The sequence below is a fragment of the Symsagittifera roscoffensis genome, chromosome 1 (assembly GCF_963678635.1).
Source record: "Symsagittifera roscoffensis chromosome 1, txSymRosc1.1, whole genome shotgun sequence".
Classification (NCBI taxonomy): domain Eukaryota; kingdom Metazoa; phylum Xenacoelomorpha; order Acoela; family Convolutidae; genus Symsagittifera; species Symsagittifera roscoffensis.
Window position 1 is genome coordinate 99,155,940 of NC_087062.1, and position 23,752 is coordinate 99,179,691.

The following is a 23,752-nucleotide window of genomic DNA, read 5'->3' on the forward strand; positions in this document are numbered from 1 at the left end:
AATAAAATTTTTCAATTTTATTTTTCATTATTTGGGTGTGGGATACCAAAAGACCAATGACATGTATATACTATAATAGATTCCCGTACCGAACGAAGGCGGTTTTTCTAGACATAAAATTTATATAGATTATCTTGCCATGTTTTTTCGTATTTTTTCTGCAGAAATGATCTATTTCTTTCTAGCTTAGAATTAAAAAAATTCTGGAAAGAAAAAACCAGAAATCAGTTCACAGCTCAAACGCAACGAGATAAACTTGCTTCGAATATACACAATAACAGTGCATACAATGCAAGTTAATAATTGTTATAACAAGTGTTCCTTTGTATTAGATCGCTGAAACTATTAATTTTCATCAGGGCATGTGGCCTAGTGGTGAAAACAACCTTCTAGCAAATTGATGGTCTGAGCTTCGAACGCCACCAGGAGTTTTTTTTCCAGCTGAAGATAGTCCTTTTGCCAAATTCTGATCAAAAATATGATGAGAAAAAAAAATTTAAGAAAATTCCTGCTATATTTATTTTTTTTTCATAAAAAATTTCTGACCAGATATTTAGATTAGACATAAAGTATTTCAAGTCAGAAATAAAGGATTTTTTTCAGTATGGGTTGTAAATAGTATTTGGTTTTTTAAAATTTGGAAAATTGAGGATTCAATACCAATGTCCAGCAGATATATACAATCTATTATTTGTACAATACCAAGCCTAATTTCACCAGCAGATTTAGGAGGGGCGCGGGGGGGGGGGGGAGGCGGGCGGACGCCTTTCCTTTAAGAATTCGACACCCTGCCGACCCAAAGACCCTCCTTTTGTCTTATTCTCAGATATCCTTTTTGGTGACACACTCTTAAGTTTTTCTTAAGGGGCTTTTTCTTGCGCCAAGGTATACTACTTTTGAAAGAAGAAAAACGTGATTTTGGTCTAAATTCTCCAAAATGGCCTGAAAACGCTTTTTTTGGCTTGTTTTCTCAGATTTTCTCGGAAAAATTTGGTCAAATGTGGTTTTTATTTGATTTACAAGAGCTCAGAAAAAAATTTAATTGTCAAAAAAAAGGCCGACGAAATTTTCAAATCCGCCCCCCCCCCTCCGGGAAAATCCTGGATCCGCCCCTGCCTCTTTTAATTTTTTACTGTCAGAAAACGCACGTGCGGGCGTTAATTGTGCAATACCAGTCCACCCATGAACTGATTTTTTTTGTATTGATTTCCTCCAAAATGCAACTTACTTTTTTCGATGCTTTGCTCGTTTTTTTTTTACAAATTGTTTTTCAAAATTTAAAATAAGGTTCCCCTTTTCCTCTTTGTAGTATTTTGACATATCCATTTCTGGCGACTAACCTAAAGCTTTTTTAAAGGCCCGGTTTGCGCCAATCTCAGAATCAATGGTAAATTTGAGTCTCAGAATCAATGGTAAATTTTTCGACCTTTATGTTTGTTCGCCCCGAAGTCGACTTCAATCAAAATCATATTATTTCCCTTTTTTGTTGAAATTTTGACTGATTAGGTCACGCGTTTCCCCTCAAAGCGACACCTAAACAAAGAACCGAAAAAAAATTTTCAGTTTTTGTTGCAATTATTGACTGAAATCTGCAGTTAAGCGTGACGTAAAAGACAAGATGAAATAAAAACCCAACAGAAAGTATTGATTCAGTGTTTTGTGAAATTGTTTGATTTGACGCTCAATGATCCTTCTAATTCTCTTCTGCAGCTTTTCCCCCTATAATGTTAAAATTAATGAAGTTGATAATGAAAGAGAAACAGGTAATCTTTTTCTTTTCTGACAATTTTCATAATGCAAATATCTACAGGAGATTCTATTGTGTACACGACATCACTTACTTATCAAAGCTTTTTTATTAAAACCGAATAGTTGATAAGCCGATTTAATATTTAATACAATTCCCATGATGTTTTTCTCATTGATTTCGCTAAATTTAGAAAAATATATATATTTTTATTCCTTTGTTCTAAAAAGCAAAAAAAAAATTACTGAATTTTTTTGGTATGTGAATTTGAACAGATTTGTTTTAAAATATTCGTCTAGTTTTTCCACTTTATGTGATTTATTATTAATCATTCGACCCAGGAAATTGAAGGCTCAATGAGCAGCTTGTAAATATCTGCGGGCTAAAATACTTGCGGTAAAAGATAATAACTTTTTTCGTTCAGCTAATTTCCCTAAAAGTTATATTTTTCTGCCGATATAGGAGATGCCAAAAAGATACTTGACATTGAAAGTTATCATAATTAAAATCCATCTTCATTCAGGTAAGGTTTCAGTGGAGCTTTAAAAATATATATACTTTTTTCATCTACTTATCTATGGAAAAGACAACTCTCTGATCGGTTACATAAACGTTCAGGAAAAAATCAAACACCAAGTGGACGGAAATTAATTTTATTTTAAGCACTTTCAAGGTAAATTTTATAGATTTTCAATAATTCCGTTGCGATAAAATCTAGACAATTCGAACTATATTTCACGAAAACAATAATTAACTAAATGCTCTCAATTTGACAAATATGGATTTGAATTCTTAAACATTTTATCCATTCTCAATCGCAAGGCATTTAACTGTCAGATGAAACACTAGGTTATAGACAGCAGACGAGCAGCAGCTTTTATAGCTTTTATAGTATTATAAACAAGATTATTTATGGTGCAGAATGAATTAATTGTCTGAGTTAAGCCGTCAAATTTTTAATATTTCCTGTTTTGCAGCTGCTGCTTCGTTTGAACAGTAATAACTACAATTAATTAGCAGTAGTCAATCAAACGTCTTCGAGGAATTTCACTGTCTTAACTAATCTTGTCCACTAAGCCATTATTCAAAAATAATTATAACTTCAAACATATTAGTGAAAAAACAAATCATCGGCATCCAAGTTTAGTCTTAATTCATTGATTATACTGGATTATTATGCTGTTTGCATGACAAATACAATTGAGTATAATTACCAAACATAGGTGTTTAAAAGTTTTAAAACCGCTTATAATCGTGTTTTTTTTCCAAGAAATCTTAATCTCCTATAATCCATTAAAATGGATTATACTTTTATGCAGAAAACACATTACTTTAGTCACAATCGATGATATCAACTATAAATTTTTTTCGTCTAAAAATTGTCACACGAAAAGTAAGTAAATTTTTATGAACTATTGGTTATTGTTTTTGTCATGAACAAACCTTTAAAAATATGAGGTCTTGTCACACTTTGGTTTATCTGAACACAAAAATTTACCACAAAACAAAAAAATTATAGATAATCCTTTCATGTTGGCTGAAAGATACCCGCAGTAGGTGAAAATTTACTCTCCCAGGTAAATCACGAATTTACTTACAATTGATTATAATAACTTTTTTCTCAATTTTGGTGAGACTGGTACTAAAATCATGATATAATTGGTTATCACGCTTGAAACTGGATGCGGGTGCAATTAATTTGGCCTACAGTTTGAAAAAACAAATTTTTTTATTTTTCGTTACTCTAGTTTTTTTCTCGTTGTTTTGTGAGGGGAGGCAAGGTAAGAAGGGATAAAACTAATTTGTCCACAAAGAATTTTTATTAAATCAATTAACGTGATAACAACATTTTTTCTCAATAATTGTTCATACGTGCGAGATTGGTTGGGGTTTCAGTGTCTCGCTGTTGTAATACAAAATAAGTCAATATACAGTTTATAGACAATTATTCTCAAATCTGGGAATTTTTTTGAGAATTTTCGCAACTTGATTCAAAGCGTGAGCAATATCTGATTTAACTTTAAAAGAACATATAACTTGAGATTCTCTGCTATGTCTGTTTTTTAGGCAGGCCAAAAATTTTTAGTCCGTTTTAGTCAGTTTTTTTTCGCTAGCCAGTTGTAATTTTATTAAGGTTGAATGAGAGCTCAATTCATCAAGAATTCATCAGGGTATCTTGGAAGGGTTTGCTTGGCAAAGTGCTGTTCACGTGCAATTTAAACCCTCTATCTGAAGATTGCTGGGTACAATCACTAACGGATGCGTTAACTAACACTGCCACATGTTTTGGCACCTAATTTTACATTTCTTTATTCAAAATTGTTCAAATTGACCTGAAACAATGATCACACAGGAACCTAAAAAAGTCATTTCAGTTCTGATGGTTGGAATAATAAGCTAAATGACTGGTGTGTGAGCCAAAAAGTTTTTTTTTCACATTTTTAGTCGAGTTTGCTGTCGTGAAAGTTGAAATGGTATTTTCGATTTAAATATAAGGAAAACTAGCAAACTTTCAATAACAATTAACTGTTCTAAATTCCTATTGGCCGCCGCAAAAATACAGTGTCTGGTACTTGTTTAAATAGGTCGCCGCAAAAAATAACTGAATTTTTGTCTAATTTTAGTTCAAAAAAAACATAAAAGTTTTTTTTGATCGATCGACAATCATATGCGAAAACGCTGAAATTGTTGATTTCCGAAAATCTATTTTTAAAGCCGATGGAAAACTAATGAACTTTTTCGATATAGTTTCTCAACCCGTATTCAGGAACACTACCTAATGATAACCTGCCGCCTCTGGGGACACATTTTACCGGTATAGATTTATTTTCCCGGTATAAACGACTATAGAGAATTCTTTGCAACATAAACCTAAAAGTTTCAAAAAACCAAAACTTTGCAGTGCGCTTTAAACCTTCCAAAATGCATTTTGAAATGTTTTTTTTTGCCCCTTTTTTCTGAGGTCAAAAACTTGTTAAAGGTCTCTGAATGTGTTCAAGACGTCTGAAATTTAGGTAAAAAATGTGACAAATGCGGCTAGGTTGATGAAATTTGCGTCTACTAAGAAATTGCGAAAAACTTCTTTTCTTGTTCCGATCAATTGAAAAATGCGAAGGAAATTTGTATTCGGGAGTGTGTTAGTTTTTTTTTCTTCTTTTTTTTCTTTTGTTCTTCACATAAGAAGTTTTCTTCCCACAGCTAGAACAAACAAGTATCGGAGAGAGTTGAGTTATATATCATATTAAAGCTCTTTGAGTGGTGATTTGAAAAGTTTTAAGCAACTTTCTCAGTGTTTGAAATTTTTGATTTTTCGTCTAATGCCGAGTGAGCGAGCATGCTTACATCAGTTTATTTTGCTAGCACAAAAAGCATACAATTGCCTAATTTAAACGGTAAAAATTCAGTTTTACTCACATGAAGTTAGTTTTTATTGAGTATTTTAGCGCTTTTTTGAAACAAAAACATCAAAAATTCAAAAAGCTACCAAAAATATTTTTGATTTGTTTTTTTAGACAATTTCTTTATGGAAACTGTTCTCAATTTGCTTATTCTAATATGAATGTCGATAATGCCAAAGCTCTGTTTTTTCGTTGCCTAGCAAAAAAAAACGACTAAATTTTGAAAAAAAAAATGTTGATTTTTCTGAACTATTGTCGTAACGTTTTGTGCTGCTTGCATAGTAACCGGCTATTCTTGCGCAAAATTGCAAAAGTCTTTTATATGAATTTTTTTAAATTGGATTTTTAAAAATAGCAAGGAAAGATTACTCAAAGTCGACGAATAAATTTTCATGAAACAATTTGAAAAGTCATTCATTTCATGCCAAAAACGATGTTTTGCAAATCTTTTTTGCTTCCGAGTCAACCAAACAAAAATGATTGAAAAAGTGTGCCCTTGGTTAGGCCGTTCTGTCAAAGGGACCGTAACGAAGAAAACGTTCTTCTGAAATCTAACAAACAGTTATCAAAATTTATCAAAAGAAAGTTATCAAAAGAAAGTTATCAAAAAGAAAGTTATCAAAATTTAATTTCTTAGCACTAAAAAGTTGCTATGGAATATTTTTAAGTCATTAAGCAGCACTCCAAATCACATTGTAACAGCTTATTTGGCTGCTATCAATATTTTATATTTTGATGTCCATTCACACTAGTTTTCCAAATCTTAAGATCTAAACTATAAAGTTTTTTAGAACACAAAAGTGACTTCTTTGGAAAAGTTGAAAAGTTAAACGAAGTGTAAAAAAGAGTCTTAATTTTAATACAATATCTTCCAACAATTCACTGAAGACACACAGCTACCACTCGATGAGCGCCAAAGCCTTTTAATTAATTTACACTTCTTAAATGCTTTCTCAAAGACTTTTTAAATGCTCTTTGACCAAATCTTCTCCTCGATCTTTTCTGCAGGATAAGGAAACTGATGGATTCAGTCTGTTCAGTGCTCAAAATCAATGGGCATTGAAGTTACTCCATTGGAGAGAAGAATTTCATAGACATCAATTTTAATTTCCTGTTTGTCGCCTTAACTATCGTCTCCACCATATCATGATTTTTTTCAGAGGCTTTCATTCATCGATGATTTTGTAAGGTTTGCTTTTTTTGTCACAGAACATCATTGTTGAAATACAACCAAGAACAGAAGCAATTATTATTTTTCTCAACTGCAGAAAGAGGCGAACAATTGATTAAAAGCGAAACAGAACAAAACGAATTAGAACGAAAATGCAAAAAAAATAAAAACAAATAACTCTTTCATTAACTTTCAATTTGCTCAACTTTCAGCTTTTTTTTCAACATTAACTGTAAAAAAACACTTGAATTAAAAACGGAAGTTTTTTCTGTCAATGCTCAAATTTAGCAAAAAAACTTGTTTTGTCTCAATATATTTAAACTCAAATATCACATTGTCTCTATCCTAATAAATTAAGTCCGTACTGTATGCAAGTAGAAACAAAAACTGGCTGAGCAAAGTAAAAAAAATCATCAAGCAGGAAGATGCAGAATTGATGGATTTTAAATCTTCATCTTCATAATTTTGCTTAAAGTAACTTCGAAATCTCTTCCTACTATAGACTGCCATCTACAATTGATAATTGATTTTTTTTTCTTTTTTTTTTATTTCCTACAAACATCTGCCTTCGATCAGAAGGATAAATTGTCAGCAAATTTAGCAAAAAAATTTTAGGTCAAAATTTTTACTTGGCCTTCCATATATAGTCTTTTCAGTCGAATGCCATTTCTAGCATACAAAACAGTTTCGATTTGAATATTGGAATTGAAAGAAATCTGCTTGCTTCAGCTGCAATTCAAAGTTTTGGCCATTCAAATAATACTGTCAGTTTTATTGTTCCGACTTTCGATACGAAAATAACAGAATATTTGCGCTCGTGGTGGGTTTTTTTTTCTTCAGACAAATGTCGACTTTTTAACTAGCCAGTTTTGACGGAATTTTTGAATATCATTCGAAAGCTATTGTTGCCCTGTGCTCAAATATGAAAAAATATTTTACCTGCGATCATTTTTTGTAAAGTTATAGGGGTTTAAAAATTGCCATTTCGGCCAATTTGGGACAATTAACGCGCAATATATTTCGCGCTATTAACGCGTAAGCGGAGAGTTAATCCGTCGTAAAATTGTTCCAAATTGGTTGAAAGAAGCTTATTTGCCATAATTGATTTGTTACAAGGAGCGAGTTCTATCTTTTTGTACTTTATATGGCGTGAGGGGGGATAATTTTCATAAAAAGTTTCAAATTTTAAAAAGTTTTTTCTTTTTATTTTATTACATTCTTTTTTTTGATGTTATTACTGCTCCATAAAACCTTAAAAGGCAGTCGGAACATTCAGGGCGTCGCCCTGATACGAGCAGTCTTGTTTCGATTTAGGATCAATTGAAATTTCCGATAATTCAATTCGACTTTGAAGCTTATGTAGGAATCAAAAGAGATTATATTCCGTCCGTTCAACAGATTTCACTAGCTGAAAACTGTTTTAAATGTCTTCTCTCTCTTTTCTCTCTCTTAAAAAGAAGCGAGTCACCCTCAAAAACCAAATTTTCGAGTAGCCTAATTCCTAAAACAGTATTAGAAGCTGTTTTTTTGCTGTTTTTATAACTGCTACATTTAGGCTCTAATTTTAGACTCTTAAAAATTGTTCAAAGATGCTTTTCGACGAGGTAAACTGAACTACAGACTGAAAACCAAACAATACTGCTCGTATACTCGGCTGAAGCCTTGATTGTTCCGACTGCACATTAAGGCCAACTTAATTATTGGCTGAAATTTTGGCGAAATTGTCGGAAAAAAAACAAAAAAAAATTATTTGTTCATTTTTATTTTTAGTTTATCCTCCTCATGCTATGTAAAATACATATACGTGTATTTAGCATCTAGTATTCAAATAACACTGCGAATGACCAATACCACCAAGTCAATTTAGAACGCATTAATCCGCCGCTTACGCGTGTTATAACAGTTATAAAAACGCATAGATCGGGCGCTAATTATCTCAAATAGCAATTTTGAATCCGCCACAAAAATTATCACAGGTCAAGTTTTTTTTTTTAAATTTGCGCTGAAGAAAACAATATTTTCCATATGGTATGAGAATGCCGTCAAACGTTTAGTTAACAGTTTGAAAACTGACTGAATAAAAAAAAAAATTCACACTTTCTCCAAAAGTTCGAACAAATGGCTTATGCTCAACAAGACTGCTCGTAACAAGGCAAAGCCCTGAAAGTTTTGACTGCTTTTTAAGGTCTATGGAGTAGTTTTTTAATTCCTTTTCTGAGATCTTTCTAAAATCATCCCTCTACACGCCGTATTAAGTGCAAAATGTGATAAAATTTCGCTCCTAGTATCGTAGTAACTATAACAACAAGCATGTTCCAAGCAATTTGAAACAGTTTCTAAGGCATATTAAATCTCCGCTCACTCATCAAAAAGACTGCTCGTACGAGGGCAAAGCTTAATGATCCGACTATGCATAAATTGGTCTTCTGTTAATGCAAATTTTGACAAACTATGCATTTTAAGCTGAATATTATGAATCGTGTTTGGAACGAATAATAAGATCAAATAGCCTGCCTAAATTGAATTTGGAACTACTTTGTGGTACGGGATGACTCCCCACTCGTAAATAATGCGCGTTGAGCTTTCAGTATCACTCAATCCTCTGCAACACACACACAAAAAAGAAAAAGCTGAGAAACTTTCTGAAAAAAATAAAAATTTGCCGTCTCTATGATTTATCAAGTTTTTTGACTTGTTTACTTTAAATCAAACTAAATTTTTTTGTTACATTGTTTGATATGATAAAACATATCATAAGGTTTAAACGGAAATGCCGAGGGAGGGGGGGCAAATCTGGGAATCCCTTTTTTACCCAACCGGACTATGACTGGATTTGAATTTAACACCTCAACCTCTTATTAGCCTTATGTGTGCTTGCACAGCTTTGCCAAACTAGACACTGGCAGTTGCATAGTTATGGTAATATCAAATTAAACTGGCTTTACAAAAAAAATCATTCTAATTGGGAGGTCGCTGATATTCTGATTTCATATCGAAAAAAAAAAAGAAACATAAATTCATTTCCCTGGTCGAAGTTGAATGTATCATTATCATTGCATTGTTTTGACATGTATCAGGAATGTACCTGACCAAATGCATAGATTAACTATGTTTTTTCTATGTTCATTTTTTTTCTGTCACTTAATACGAAAACATTGATGTGACATTGATGAAACACCGATGTGACATCTATATTATGACAGTGTTGTTACATTGATGTTACATCGATTAAACATCTATTTTACATCCATGTTTAAACTAAATTTCAATTTTTACGAAGTTTCGATTTGTTTCTAAAGTTTTTTGTGCGTGTCGTTACAAACGATAAAAAACGATTGAAATGGCTTTACAGTATAAAAATCTGCTAGAAACTACGTGAACGCGCGTTTTTTTTTTGCAAAAAGTTCAGTTTGACACGGTTAGGCCTGGGAAAAATTGGTCTTGAGTAACTGAATTTGTTTTGAAATGGTTGATTTTCTTTGAAAAACTGCAAAAGAAATTTTTTCGTTCAAAATTTCTATTCATCCCCAAAGCTAAAAACAACCTAAGAACTCAGTTTTTTGTCGCAAAAAATTTGAAAGATGCTAGTTTTGGTAGTTGGAAGGCTCGATTTTTTTTGTCTAGAAACAGGGCATTTTAGATTGGAAAATGGAAAAGAATGTGTAGTTTTTAATAAACTGAAGCATCTCCCCACAGCTAAGAATCAGCAAAAACAATTTAAAAACGCATTTTTTCCGCAAAAAAATAGAAATATACTAGCGTTGGTAGTTAGAAGGCTTGTTTTTCTTCCCAGATCAATTCAAAATGAATCAAAACAACAACCACGAACCAATTTTCTTGTTACCGGAGAGTTTTCATTGTAATCGGAATATTTATGCTCGGTGTGGTCATTTAGTCAATTTTCGGCAATTTATTTAGTCAATATGCGGAAATTTATTTAGTCAATTTTCGGCAATCCAAATAATAATTTTCAACAAAAAAAAACTAAACCCTTTGAAGATATTGGTTTCCTGAGTCCAAATATTAACAGATATTTACCTCTGCTTATTTTTTCAAAAAGTTCTGGAAGTTTGAATATTGCCAATATTGCCATATTCTGGACTAAATTATGCTGAAAGCGTAACAAGACTGCTTGTATCAGGGCGAGGCCCTGAATGTTCTGACTGCCTTTTAAGGTCTATGGAGTAGAAATAACATGTATGCAATGTAAAAAAAAAGAAAAAAAAAGAAAAAATAAACTAAAAAAAATAAAATAAATATTTTTAAATTTAGGATTTTTGCAAAAATCATCACCCCACACGCCATATTAAGTTTAAAGTGATAAATTTTGCTCCTAGTAACAAATCAATTATGGCAAATAAGCTTCTTTCAACCAATTTGGAGCGATTTCTAAGACGGATTAAATCTCCGCTTACGCGTTAATAGGACGAAATATATCGCGCGTTAATTGCCCCAAATTGACCAAAATGACTATGTTTAACCCCCTATTACTTTACAAAAATTGATCTTTGGGCAAATATTTTTTCAATTTCAAGCTCAGGAAAAATGAATAATAAAAAAAAACTTTTGTCAAAAATGGCTATTGAAAAAGTCGAAATTTGTCTGAAGGAAAAAAAAGCTTCTCGAGCACAAATATCCCGCTACTTTCGTTACGAAAGTCGGAATAACAAGATTAATGCTGAAAACTTAAAAACAAATGTTTTTGCGTGGCGAATTATCCCGCTCAACAATATGCGTCCAAATTGAATTGAGGCAAGATAATTGGTCGTATTAGTTTCGTAGAACTCAAATTTTTACACCATGGATGAACATCGTTAAAGTGGCACTGCAACATGAATGATACATGTATGCAAAAAAATGAAAGACCTATGATGAATTTCTGAATTGCAATGCAGCTTCAACCCGGGTTTACAAAAGGCCACCGCGAAAATGCAGAAGAGTTCGAAAATGCAGCAGAGTGCGTTTTGTTTTAATTGACTGAAGAGGATTTGTCTTTTCAAATGGCGCATAGCTTCTCCTGTATACAAATTTTGGTCTCAAATTGGCTTCCGAGAACAAGGAAATTGCTTCTTAGAAATTCAATCTACGGATGTGTTTAAACAATTGTGCCAACTATATCTCAGCTCATAAAAAAAAACAAATTGACCAAGCGGGGATTCATGATTCAATTTGCACGCAAAACGAAACCTACGCCTTTGTTTTTAATTTGTGATTTATCCCCGCGGAATGCCGTGCACAGATCAGATAGTCGAATAACCCGAAGGCCGCAAAATTAGTTCGAACAGTTCATGCATTTTAACTTGAACATTTTAGTTCTATAACCTTATAATCTTTTATATAAAATTTTTTATCATCTGTAGTAATCACATTTGTTTTGTTTCATAAAATTTTCTGTAAACTTAAAATTTCATAGAATGTATGCTTATAATTTTTGGCTTGAAAATAAAAATATTATGAACTATTATTATTATTTTTTTGTGAAAATTATAATTATTTTTTTTATTTCTGGAAACTTGTCACGATCTAAACAAATGCACATCAATTTTTCATCTGCTGCAGAACTATTGACTTGTTTTTCTTAAAAGATTTCCATTTTGTGAAGCTTACAAAATTTAGCAGCAGCAGGAATTGGTAAATTGGTATCATGTTGATGTATTGATTGCATTGTCTGGTGATGATTACCTTTTAATCTTGTTATTACCAAGAGCGCCGTGTACCTCCCAACAATCTACACATCCTGAAAAAAAGGTCACCTATTCTGTTCATACTTTGTAATTAAAGTCTCACCAACTACCTGGCTGGGTCAAATGGTTTGTTTCCCCCAACAAACCCTTCTAAAGGAATATTGAATTATCTTTTTGCAAAATTTATCTTCAGCTAAAAGCCTTTGTAGTTAAGAGCATATCTCTGAATTATGGGAACTTGTAAACTGAACTGACATCCCTTCTCAAAATGGGAAAATGCATGTATATAAAATCATCTAATATTACATCCGCATATTTTTACTCTTCGATTGCATAGACTGAAACTTCAAAAAATGTACTTTTTTAAATTAAAGTTGCGTATTCGTCATACATTTTTAACGGCCTTTTTCTAAATACGGCTATTTTCAATTAAAAAAAAGAAATGTCGTACTGACATTATAAAAAAGAGAAAAAAAGCAGACCAAAGGCGGATTTAGGTTTTTCCCGAGGGAGTGGGGTGGGGTGTTTTTAAAAAATCGAGATAATTGTTGAATTTTTTTTAAGTCGACCAAAATGATTTTCCGAGCTGTACAAATTTCTAAACCGCAGGCAAATTTTTGAAAAAAAAAACAAAAAAGCTGTCTTCGAGCACTTTTGAAAGGTTTTGGCATATAAATCGTGCATTTTTAACGCGCTACCACCCCCTCAGGAATTTAACGCGCTACCACCCCCTCAGGGGCGGATCTAGGATTTTCTCGAGGGGGGATTTTCAAAAAAAATTCATTTTTTTTAGGTCGATCAAATTAACTTTCCGAGCTCTCCTAAAGCACTAAAAAGACGCTGTTTTGGCCAAATTTTCTGCGTCGCAGGCCAACTTTTGAAAGAACAGGTCAAAAAAGCTGTTTTTGGGCACTTTTTGGAAAATTTTGACAAAAAATGCGTTTTTTTGGAGCGCACTCCCCCTCAAATTTAATATATATTTGCGCCGAAGGTCGGCCAAAAATGGATTTCTTAAAAAGTACCAAAGGAGGGACCCTTTGGGTCGGCAGGGGGTCGTATCCCTGAGGTGAGGGAAAGCGTCCGCCATTACCCCCCCCCCCCCCCGCCCCACCCTTAATCCGCCCCTGCCCTCCACCCTCGGAACTACTCTTTATTGGCGCCAAAGGCGACCTTTGATGTTAAGCCAACCGAGCTGAGTGGATTTGATTTTTTTTTGCGTTAGCCGTTTTTCTGTTACTCTCAAAATATTAATTATTTCTGTTCACGTCTTTTATAACGCGGCCATCTCATTCCAAAGCATTTACTAAGCAAAAAACAGCAGTAACTGACTGAAAATGACGCACAACTTCCACCGTTTTTTTGTTGACTCGATAAAATGTCGCTTATTGTCAGGCTGAAATAGTAATTAGAGTATCAAGTTGTACCAGTTTTTCCTGTCTTCACTTATCATTAGGTTAAAGCGCTTACATAAATCCGATAATCGTTTTTAATGCATTTCCCAGCAAATTGCGTATTTGGTGGGGAAAAAACGTCTCAATTTTGCTGCAAAACAAACTCAATTGTTCGCACAAAAAAGTTAAGATAAAATTACCTTAAAATAAAGTAGAACTACCTAATATCTGAACAGATCGACAAACAACAGAAGGAAAAAGGACAAAAGTCAACGCTGGAAAAAAACTTCAAACGATTTTTTCTTGAATTTCTCTATTCTGAATTTTTAGACACATCATAAATATTGTGCCATTCAAGCACAACTTTTGCTCTAAGTCTGAGAAGATTAATAATTGATCCTCTCAATAATTGGTCCTTTTAATAATTGAGCTTCTTTACATCTTTCAAAAAGAGTCATTGCAAAAAATTTCCTTCATGTTCAAAACGCAAAAGACCATTTCGACGTCTTGCCGCTATATTTACTTTTCCATTAGGTGAATCAAGCGCGGATAAAGACAGCTCGCTTCTATTTCACTGCTTAAAATTAATATCGGTCATTAAATTACGTCCTCCCAATTCAGGTCAGAAGAGAAGATGACCTAGGAAATTTGAGGAATTATCCTATCATATCTCGTCAAAAAGAAACCCCTTTAACCATCATCACTATCATTACTGTACTTTCCCGTTCCTGCCAAAATTCATATACCTATTCCAGATTCCATTCGATTATTTGAATATATTACATTTCTTTTTAATATAAAAATAAAGGTTTTAAGTCTCACCTACCACCACCAGCAGAATTTAATATAATTTTTAAATAGACATTGTCTTACCGATGAAGAATTTCATCTAGGTGGAAATTCTAGATTTTCGACGCAGTTATTCATTGCATAACATCACTATTATATCATCATTGTTGCATCATCGTTATTGCATCATCGTTATTGCATCATGTCGTCGTCATTATGTGTGCCATCGGTGGGGGGTCTTTGCATATCAACCGATCTGTCCAGGATGGGCTCCTACACCGTGGCGTTGCTTGGGGACGAGAGAGTGGGCAAGACGAGCATCATGCGTCGCATGTCGGGTGCCAGGTGTCCAGAGGAGTACGTGCCCACAGTCGACGAGAACATCACCCAAAATTTCACCCTGGGAGGTAAAAAATTTATATCTTTTGAACAAACTTCGCGCGACTCAAGTCGCCACTTTCCGGAACCGTCGCAATTTTTCGCGACTTCTATGCGCTTGCTGTATTTCGGTCCCGCATATAGACTTGGCATAGGCTATACCGCTTTTGTTGCTAGTTTGCAGTTTTTTTATTTTTTGAAATTTTCATCACAAATAACTTGCATTTCAGCATCATTTGATAATCCGTATTTAAAGACTAACGTGTGAGGACAAAAGTAAACTTTTCATCAATCCACTATCGACTATACTGACTCAGATTTATCCAGAATTCATGGACAGTTGTGACATTGCTACATTTAGTTCAAACGTGGAAGCTCAAAACAATTGGATTGTAAAAAAAATTCCAGAAAAAACTAGAGGGGGGATTTTTCTCACTCGATTAAATTTAATTCGGTTAATCAGCGTCAGCGGAGAAAGTACAGAAGACAATTTGGAATATATCCGACTGATCCTGACGAAAGCGGAAATTAACGGCTGCAAATCTGAAGAACTTTTTTTTGTTGTTACCCTAAGTCTTGTTTTTTCTTCAGTCTTTAGTTTTCAATTTTTATAACGTTTTCTATCTTGCAAGCATTCTACCGTGCGTTGAAAATTTGCCTATTTATTTTGAGATCCAGATAAAAAAAGACTATTTTATAATTAAAACTGTTCTTCTAATTCAAGACTGCTTATCAGGACAAAGCTCTGAAAATTTTGTTTGCCTTTTTGCTTGCTCAAGACGATGACAGCGTTTTTGGTGGAACATGGTTAAAGTAGCCGAAAGAAAAGTTTTAACTTTTTCATTCCGAGCTCCAAATTGAGTCATTCCGCATGAGGCGTACCGATCTGCATGTGAGTCGACCAGCATGTGCATTTGGGGGTCTAGGACAACAAGCCGACGGGACTTCAAGCCGAAGGGACTTCAAGCCGAAATTAAAACTTCACAAGCACCCCAAAACGCTATTTTATCATCTGCAAAATGTTGCTTTTCTAAAATTTTGGCAAGTTTAGTCCATACTAAGAGTTATTCATGACAATGCACCACTTGTGATTCGCATCCGTTAATAACATCAGCCGGTTTTTGAAATGCATAAATTATAAACATGAAAAACGCCTTCAACCATGCTTTACTTTTCAACTTTCCGGAACATCATTTGGAAGCTTAAATTATATGCAAACGCCAATAACTAGTGAAGAAAGGTCATGAAATTCAGAAATTCTTTAAAAAAGTTTTCAAATTGTTCATATTTCACAACTTTATAAGGAATTATTCGGCTTGAAGTCCCTAATTATACAATTCGGCTTGAAGTCCCGTCGGCATGATGTCCGGCACCCGCATTTGGAACAGTTCCTTTTTGATTTATTTAATCGTGGCATCGGCAAGTTTCATTTCAAACGCCACATTTTGATTTCAAACGCGGCGTTGACAAAATTCAATCCTATGCAGCATTGGCAGAGTGGGTGCCGATTATCAAGCCGACGGGACTTCAAGTCGAATCGTCAAATTAGGGACTTGTGAAATATGATTAATTTGAAAATTCTATTGAAGAATTTCAGGATTTTTCTTCACTAGTTATTGGCGTTTTCATAAAAACCTATCCTCCAAATGATGTTTAGGAAAGTTGAAAAATAAAACACGGTTGAAAGCGTTTTTCATGTTTTTAATTTATGCATTTCAAAAACCGGCTGATGTTATTAACGGATGCCAATCCCAAGTGGTGCATTGTCATGAATAACGCATTTGATGGACTAAACTTGCCTAAATTTTTGAAAAGCAACGTTTAACAGATGATAAAATAGTGTTTTGATGTACTTGTGAAGTTCTAATTTCGGCTTGAAGTCCCTTCGGCTTGAAGTCCCGTCGGCCTGTTGTCCTAGACCCTGGCAAAGTAGCCACGCGTACTGAACTTTTTCCAAAATTTCCCGTCTGATCATATATTTTTCAGACATTAGCTGTTTTCCAGCTCTGAACAGGGGCGTTTAACAGTGCCGAAGTACAGCAGTGCGGAAAAAGGCGGGAAAACTTCAGAATAATTTAAACGCATTTTCAAAGAGCGGGAAATTACTGACGCTGATAATCAAAGAAAATCACTCCAATTTTGGCGCCAAAATGTCTGCAACTGCAAATTAAACAATTATTTTCGCGCCAAAACCTCTAAATTGCAAATTTTCTCGCTCAAAATCATTAAGTGTCACTTAAGATTGTAAATGTTCGCCGTTCAATTTTTGATTGCCGCACTTAATATGTTGCAAATTTTTTCATATTTTCAGCACTGTTGAACAAAGTTTTCATTTTCGGCACTGTTGAACTCATTTTTTTCGACACTCTTGTACTGCCCCCTCTGGACATATCTGTTTCGCATGTGATCACATCCGCAAACATTGCCGTTTGCAGACTACCTGATTCAGACATGACTATACATGGTCAGACATGACTATACCTGGTTCGACATGACTATACCTGGTCAGACATGACTGTACCTGGTCAGACATGACGTAATTTCTCTACAGATAAAAGATTTTTTATTTCTTTTGTTAGAAATTATCCCTTTTGATTCTGAAAAACCAAAATAAGATGTTTTTCTAAAATAATTTTTCGAAAAGAATTTTAAGTTTTGTAATGTGTCTTGTTGTTAGATAAATAACAAGAAAATTTCATTGGTGGTAATAATTGTAAGAAAATGTGCAAACTTTCATAGTTTCTCTTACGTGCATTTTTTCCGTATCTCGTGGGGGGGGGGGGGTAAATTTTTAAGAAAGTCTATTATTTTTAAGTATAGATAATAAATTTTTCAACATGTAGGGAAATTTTAGAGAAAATCTATTATCAATAAATATATATATAATAATACCCTTCCAGTGTTGTTTTTTACAGTCTCCTTCCAAGTTTCCTTATTTACAGTTCTTCATTCTATAAATAGAGTTTTTGCTGGTATGATTGTACCAAAATTCGATGGAAGTCAATGGAGTTGAGAAGTTGAAATATTGTTGGTAATTTACAATGCAATAGCTTCCACTTTTGAATAAATTCGCTTAATTGAAATGTCGATTATTTGTCTTATATCATAATTGCATCCGGATTAAGCCTAAATTATAGTCTTTAGGTTATAAGTGTTAAATTACAGTGCTAGAGCAATAAATCAATTATGCAAAAACTAAAACCTGAAATCATAATCGAATTGATGTCAATGCCCCATGCTGCGCTTAATTTTTTGCCGAAAATTTTACAAGTCGGGTTGATCGAAAAATAGTTTCATCGCTGCATCGCTTTTTGGTACAGGGCTTATTGCTCGTTGCAACAGTTACATGCGTAGAAATATAATTGCCGCATGCTAATCCGCCCGCCTGTTTATACACCGGCACGCAGTTTGCTTTTTCATTAAGTTACCGCACGCAAAATATTTATCACTTCGTACTAAGCCCAGCGCTGAAATTAAGAAATTTGAAAAAATCATTTGCCCCATACCAGAGGCGGATTTGGAGAGAGGAACACGGGCCAAAAAAAATCGCAAATTTTTACGGTCAAAAATTTCCAAAAAGTGCCTGAAAACGCTATTTTTGACTTGTTTTTTTTTTACAGTTGTGCCTGCGGCGCAGAGAGTTTGCTTAAAACAGGGTCTTTTTAGTGCATTGGGAGACCTCGGAAATTTAATTTAGATAACTTACGACAGTTTAAGTAGTCCCAAAGTTAACTTTTTAACTTTCTTTGTTCAGGAACAAATAGTCTCAAATTGAACTTTTTTTCGAATTTGAGCACTTTGTAACAATTTTTTTTAGACATTAGAAGAACATTCAGCCAAAATGGTTATTCGAAAATCCGAAATTTTTGTTATGAAAAGCAAGAATGCTCGTATATCAGGGCAAAAGCCTGAATTTTCCGACTGCCCCTTAATCCAAATCGAATAGTTTTTTTTGGAAAAAAAGTATTCAAAAACTACATACATTTTGGGCAAAATCAAAAATTAAAATTTAATTATTTGAATCATTAGATATTAATAGGAGACTGATTAGCTAGCCTCAATTCAATTTGGAAACAATTTGTCGTGGTAGATAATTTGCCACGCATACATAATTCGCTTTACGCTTTCAGCATTTTGAAAAACATCTTCAGAACGCGCATAAATTAGTCCGGAGCATGGCCAAATTGAAAGTTTTCAAAGTCTCAGAACATTGCAAAAAATAATGGAAGGTCGAATATCTTTTTATGTTTGATTTCAGATAACCAAAATCTTCAATGGGGTAAAAGGTTTTTTTTGTCAAAAACTATTATCTCGATCGCCAAAAGTTGACTGAATAAAAAAACCAAACCAAGCATAAATTCCGTTTTTTTTTTGAAAATCGAAACAATAATCACTCCGTGCACACGTCCGTGCCGCGTTATTTGAAACATCTTCTTAACTGTTTCGACTTTCGATGAAAGTGCGGAATATTTTTGCTTGTTGTGGTTTTTTTAGTCAATTTTCGACTTCTTTTTTGGCGATTTTTGATATATTTTTTATACCATCTAGAAAATATTGTAAACTTGAGCTCAAATTTAAAAGTTAATTGTTACTTTTTAGCATTTTTTGTGGTGTTATCGGGCTTTGAAAAATGCTAATTTGGCCAATTTAGGACAGTTAACGAGCGTTATATTGCATTCTTATAACACGTGCAAGCGGTATATCATTTGGTTATATTTTTAGATTACAAGACACTAAACTCATCACTTCATGGTTTATGTTAGCGTGTGGGGGGATAAAGTGAAGAAAAAAATTAGCAAAAAACGTTTTATTTTTTTTCTACTATGTCGCAACTTTTCAATCAAAAATTTTGAATCGACTTTAAAGGGCAGTCGGAACATTCAAGGCTTCGCTCTGATGTACAAGCAGTCTTGTTTCCATATACTACCATTTTTTTGGATCATTCAGCTTGGCTGTTCAAACTTTGAAAAATTTCTGAGCATTTCATGAGATGCGGGCAATTGCAGAAAATAGGTGTTAAAGGATCGTTCTAATGGTACCAGGCCCTAAAGGATTTTTTTAGCAGCAGAATTTAGCAGAAATGGCTGAAATTGTACTGTTTTTTTTTCTTCAAAATTTTGCCTGCGGCGCAGAAAAGATGGCCAAAACAGGGACTAAACTATGCTTAGGGAGAGCTCAAAAATACAAAAATCAATTCGGTCCACCTAAAAAAACGTCCGCAAAATTTTCAGAAATTTTTTGAAAAATACCCGCCCCCCTTGAGAAAATCCTAGATCCGCCCTTGTGTACATCACCTTTTCCATTTTGCCAAAAATAATAAAAACTGTTCTATCACTTCAATCCGCGTATGCGAGTTACTTAATAAAGTACCCTTCGGACACCTTTTGAGTTCAATGAAAAGCACTGTGAAATGTGAACTCGAACAATTATCGAACAATTCTATAAGAAGGCCACTCTTTCCTTTGAACCTCTGTGTAAAACAGTTTAAACTTTTTTCTTGATTCGAGTAAAAAAACATCAATTTACATAAGCATTACAGACATATTTTCGTCTCTCTGTCTGTATTCGTTTGACGGACGGAACTTTTGAAAAAAATGCAATTAGAAGAGAGTGAGGAAAAAGGCTCGAAATACTCAATGAATTGTTTTGTAGTATGCTTAGATGCTTACAGATGTGCAGCTTAATTCACAACAAATATTTAATTCTTCCTTTCAAAGCAAGTAGTTTCTTAAATACCAAGATTAATGTTTTTCAGGGCTCTGAAATGCCGGGGTTGGTTGAACTACTTTTCGTTTATGCTGAGCATTTGAAGGGCATTACCTTGAACTAACATACCCGTGTTAAAATGGTCAATTTAAGCATCCCCATATGGGTCTTTGTCCGTTTTTGTATTCATTTCTTTAGATCGATCAGATGTTTTTTGGTAAATTCACAAAAATTTGTATATCAGAAATCTAAACTGCGAAATGTTTTGTCGCATTTTTATTCCTATGAACCCAAACTTTTACCAGGAAGCAATTGTTTTATAGATATTAACTATCAGAAACACTTTGCAGAAAATTTTTTAACCCGGATGTTCAATGTGTAAACTAAAAAACGTTCGATTAGGCGTGCTAAGATTTTTTTGATCAGTAATCAGAGCTCTAGTATCCAGATTTCTGATGGGTAGAATTTCAAATTTCAAAAGAGCTCTGAAAAAAATTGATATATTCCCATTCTCTATTTTGTTGTCCCACCTTTCGAAGTTAAATTTCGGCTTTTTAACTTGCCATTTTTGACAGAAATTTCGTTTATCATCCAAAAGTGTTTGTTATCCTGAGCTCGCAATATAAAGAAAAAACAATTTATCTCTCCGTTTTTGCAAAACTATAGGGGGTTTAAAGTTTTCCATTATAATTTGCGCTAATCAGTGGAAAATTAATCCGTCTGAGAAATTGCTTCAAATAATTTGAAATAGACTATTTGTCTAAGATCGAATTTATCACTTTGTTTTTAAATGGCGTTAGGAGGATGATTTTAAAAAATCTCACGTTTTTTTTTTCTTCAAAATTTCAAATTTTTTGTTTCAGAAATTCTTCACATTTTAGACGCAAACACTGCTTAAAAGACCTGAAAAAGCAGTCGAATTATTTGGAACATTCAGGGCTTGTTGCAGGAACCATTGAGAAAGGGGAGGAACCTTGTATTCGGGTGTGTCTTAGTTTTTTTTCGTTGTCCTTTTCTTTTCCACGCGAAATAAGGTCCGCGTAAAATTAAAGCCCTTACAGTCGTGATTCGAACCACATTAACCAAATTCCAAAAAACTTTGAGAAAACCGGGTTTGAAAATTTTGATTTTCCATCTTATTTTGAGCGAATAAAGCGAGCGAGCAATCTTATTTTATTTTTAGCAAATTGTCTAAAATAGGAATTTTTCAACCCCCGTAACTTTACAAAAAATTATTAAATTCGATTTTTTAAACTTGATATCTAGAAAGTATAAAATAATCTATCAAACGTATTATTCAGGAGGCATTTTGATTATAATTTGATAAATAATCTATCAGTTAGTTAAGAACCAAAAATTTAGTTTCCGATTATTTTGAGCGAATAAAGCGAGCGAGCAATCTTATTTTAATTGCCTAAAAGCTTATAATAGCTTAATTTAAACTGTATAATTTTAGTTTTATTTGAGTAGCGATAGTTTATTTTGAGTTTTTGGCGCGTTTTGAAATCAAGTGGTTCAATATTCAAAAAACTGCATTTTTTCTGATTTTTTTTTGTATTTTAATGATTTTTCTACAAAAGTTGTTTTTCAGCTTGCTCATATTTCTGTGATTGTCGAATATATCTAATCCCTAGTTTGTCTAGCTTCTGTTATCACACAACGCCGAAAAAAACGACAAAAGCTTGAAAAACTTTGTTTTTTTTTTTACGACTATGGTCGGAAAATTCTGTGCTACTTGCACAAAAACCGGCTATCCTTGTTTATATTGCTCAACTAAAGCTTACTTGAAGTTTCGATTTCTGAAAAGTGACTTTACAATCTGTAGCTGTCGAATGAAAAAAAAATTGCTGTGTAGATAAGCAAGGAACTTGTTCGTTGGTTACACTGTTTCAAGCAATGCAATTATACATTTTTTAAGGAGAAGAAGACTGCTATGTCAGGGCAAAAACCTTTAGTGTTCCTACAGCTGTACTTTAAGGCCAGAAAACTTCCATAGACTTGAGCAAGGAACTTATTTGAGCAACTTTCAAATTTCAGTTATCAACTGAATTTTTTTTTACTGTACACTAAGGCCAATTAGAAAAAATATGGCTATAAATTTGAAGAAATTGATTTTTGCTTAAATTGGGTTTAAGATAGGACAAAAGTTAGAAGACCAATAATTCTCGGTTTTACCAAATTGTCTAAAATAGGAATTTTTCAACCCCCCGTAACTTTACAAAATTTTATTAAGTTCGATTTTTTAAACTTGATCTCCAGAAAGTAAAAAATAATCTATCAAAACGTATTATTGAGGAGGCATATTGATTATAATTTATAAATAATCTATCAGTTAGTTAAGAACCAAAAATTTAGTTTCCAATTATAAGGAAAGCTTAAAACTCTATATTAGCGAACTAAAAACCAAATATTACAAGAAGTTTTAAGTTTTTTACAAAATAGGTTCTAAAATACCAATTTTTGGTCAAACAGGCTGATTGGGTGATTTCTTATAACCCATTTATTATATCTGTTAGTCTTATGTTTTTTGAGATATGGCCGTCATCTGGTAGATATTCAGCTATGCATATAATTTTTTGTTATCTTTAGTTATAAAATGAAGGATAGCAAATCATACAAGACTGCTCGTATCAAGGTGAAGCCCTGAAAGTTCCGACTGCCTTTAAGGTCTATAGAGCAGTAATAGCATGAAAAAATTCAGTTTAATAGAATATATCCGTTTTTTTATTTGAGATTTTGTAGAACCCATACCCACACACTATATAAAGTACGAAATGATCGATTTCGCTCCTAGCAACAAATCAAATATGGCAAATAAACTTCCGTCAACCAATTTGGAACGATTTCTAAGACGGACTAAATCTCCGCTTACGCGTTATCAATGCAATATATATCGCGCGTTGACTGTCCCAAATTGGCCAAAATGGCAACCTTTAAACCCCCATAACTTTCCAAAAATGATCACAGCTGAAATTTTTTTTCAAGTTTCAGCTCAAGACAACAATGCCTTTTGAATGATATAAGAAATTCCGTCAAAAATGGCTAGATAAAAAGTCGAATTTGGTCTGAAGAAAAAAGCACCACGAGCACAAATATTCCGTTACGTTACGAAAGTCGGAATAATAATTTAATTGCTTTTTTCTCTAAAATTAAAATTCAATGAGCTTTGATTATTTGCCAAAAAATTTGCACAATCGTCTTTTACGCATGACGAGTTCACTGCATATTAGTGAGGTTAATTTGATCGCCTAATTCAATCTGAAGCCATTTAAATAGCCCCTCGCGCTTTCTCAGCACGAAATTAATCGCGTGTTAAATATCTTGAAAGGTTCAAATTGACAATTTTCAGAGCCTCATAAAAACTCTCGAAAAATCAGCTCAGATGAAATAATGATTTTAATTGTTTCCAGTATCTTTCACATATTTTGAAAAAATGCCGTGAAAATGACTATGTCAATTTGGTAAAATAATTCTTTCAAAAATGCTGA

The 23,752-nt window shown here is 33.4% G+C and overlaps 1 protein-coding gene across 5 annotated transcripts in view; it reads left to right on the forward strand.

The window, feature by feature from the left end:
- The first annotated feature begins 1,659 nt into the window (after positions 1 to 1,659).
- Positions 1,660 to 23,752, forward strand: part of LOC134841575 (GTPase KRas-like) — a 33,670-nt gene continuing 11,577 nt past the window's right edge. Inside the window, exons 1-2 of one of the 5 annotated variants that reach the window (XM_063860819.1) lie at positions 1,660 to 1,763; positions 14,013 to 14,587. In XM_063860819.1, the coding sequence (XP_063716889.1) occupies positions 14,383 to 14,587 (205 nt within the window). In that variant the 5' untranslated portion in view covers positions 1,660 to 1,763; positions 14,013 to 14,382. Of the gene's footprint in view, positions 1,764 to 2,208; positions 2,271 to 11,967; positions 12,356 to 13,203; positions 14,588 to 23,752 lie in introns of those variants that run through there. The other 4 variants (XM_063858749.1, XM_063859529.1, XM_063859999.1 and 1 more) reach the window with 4 other exon arrangements.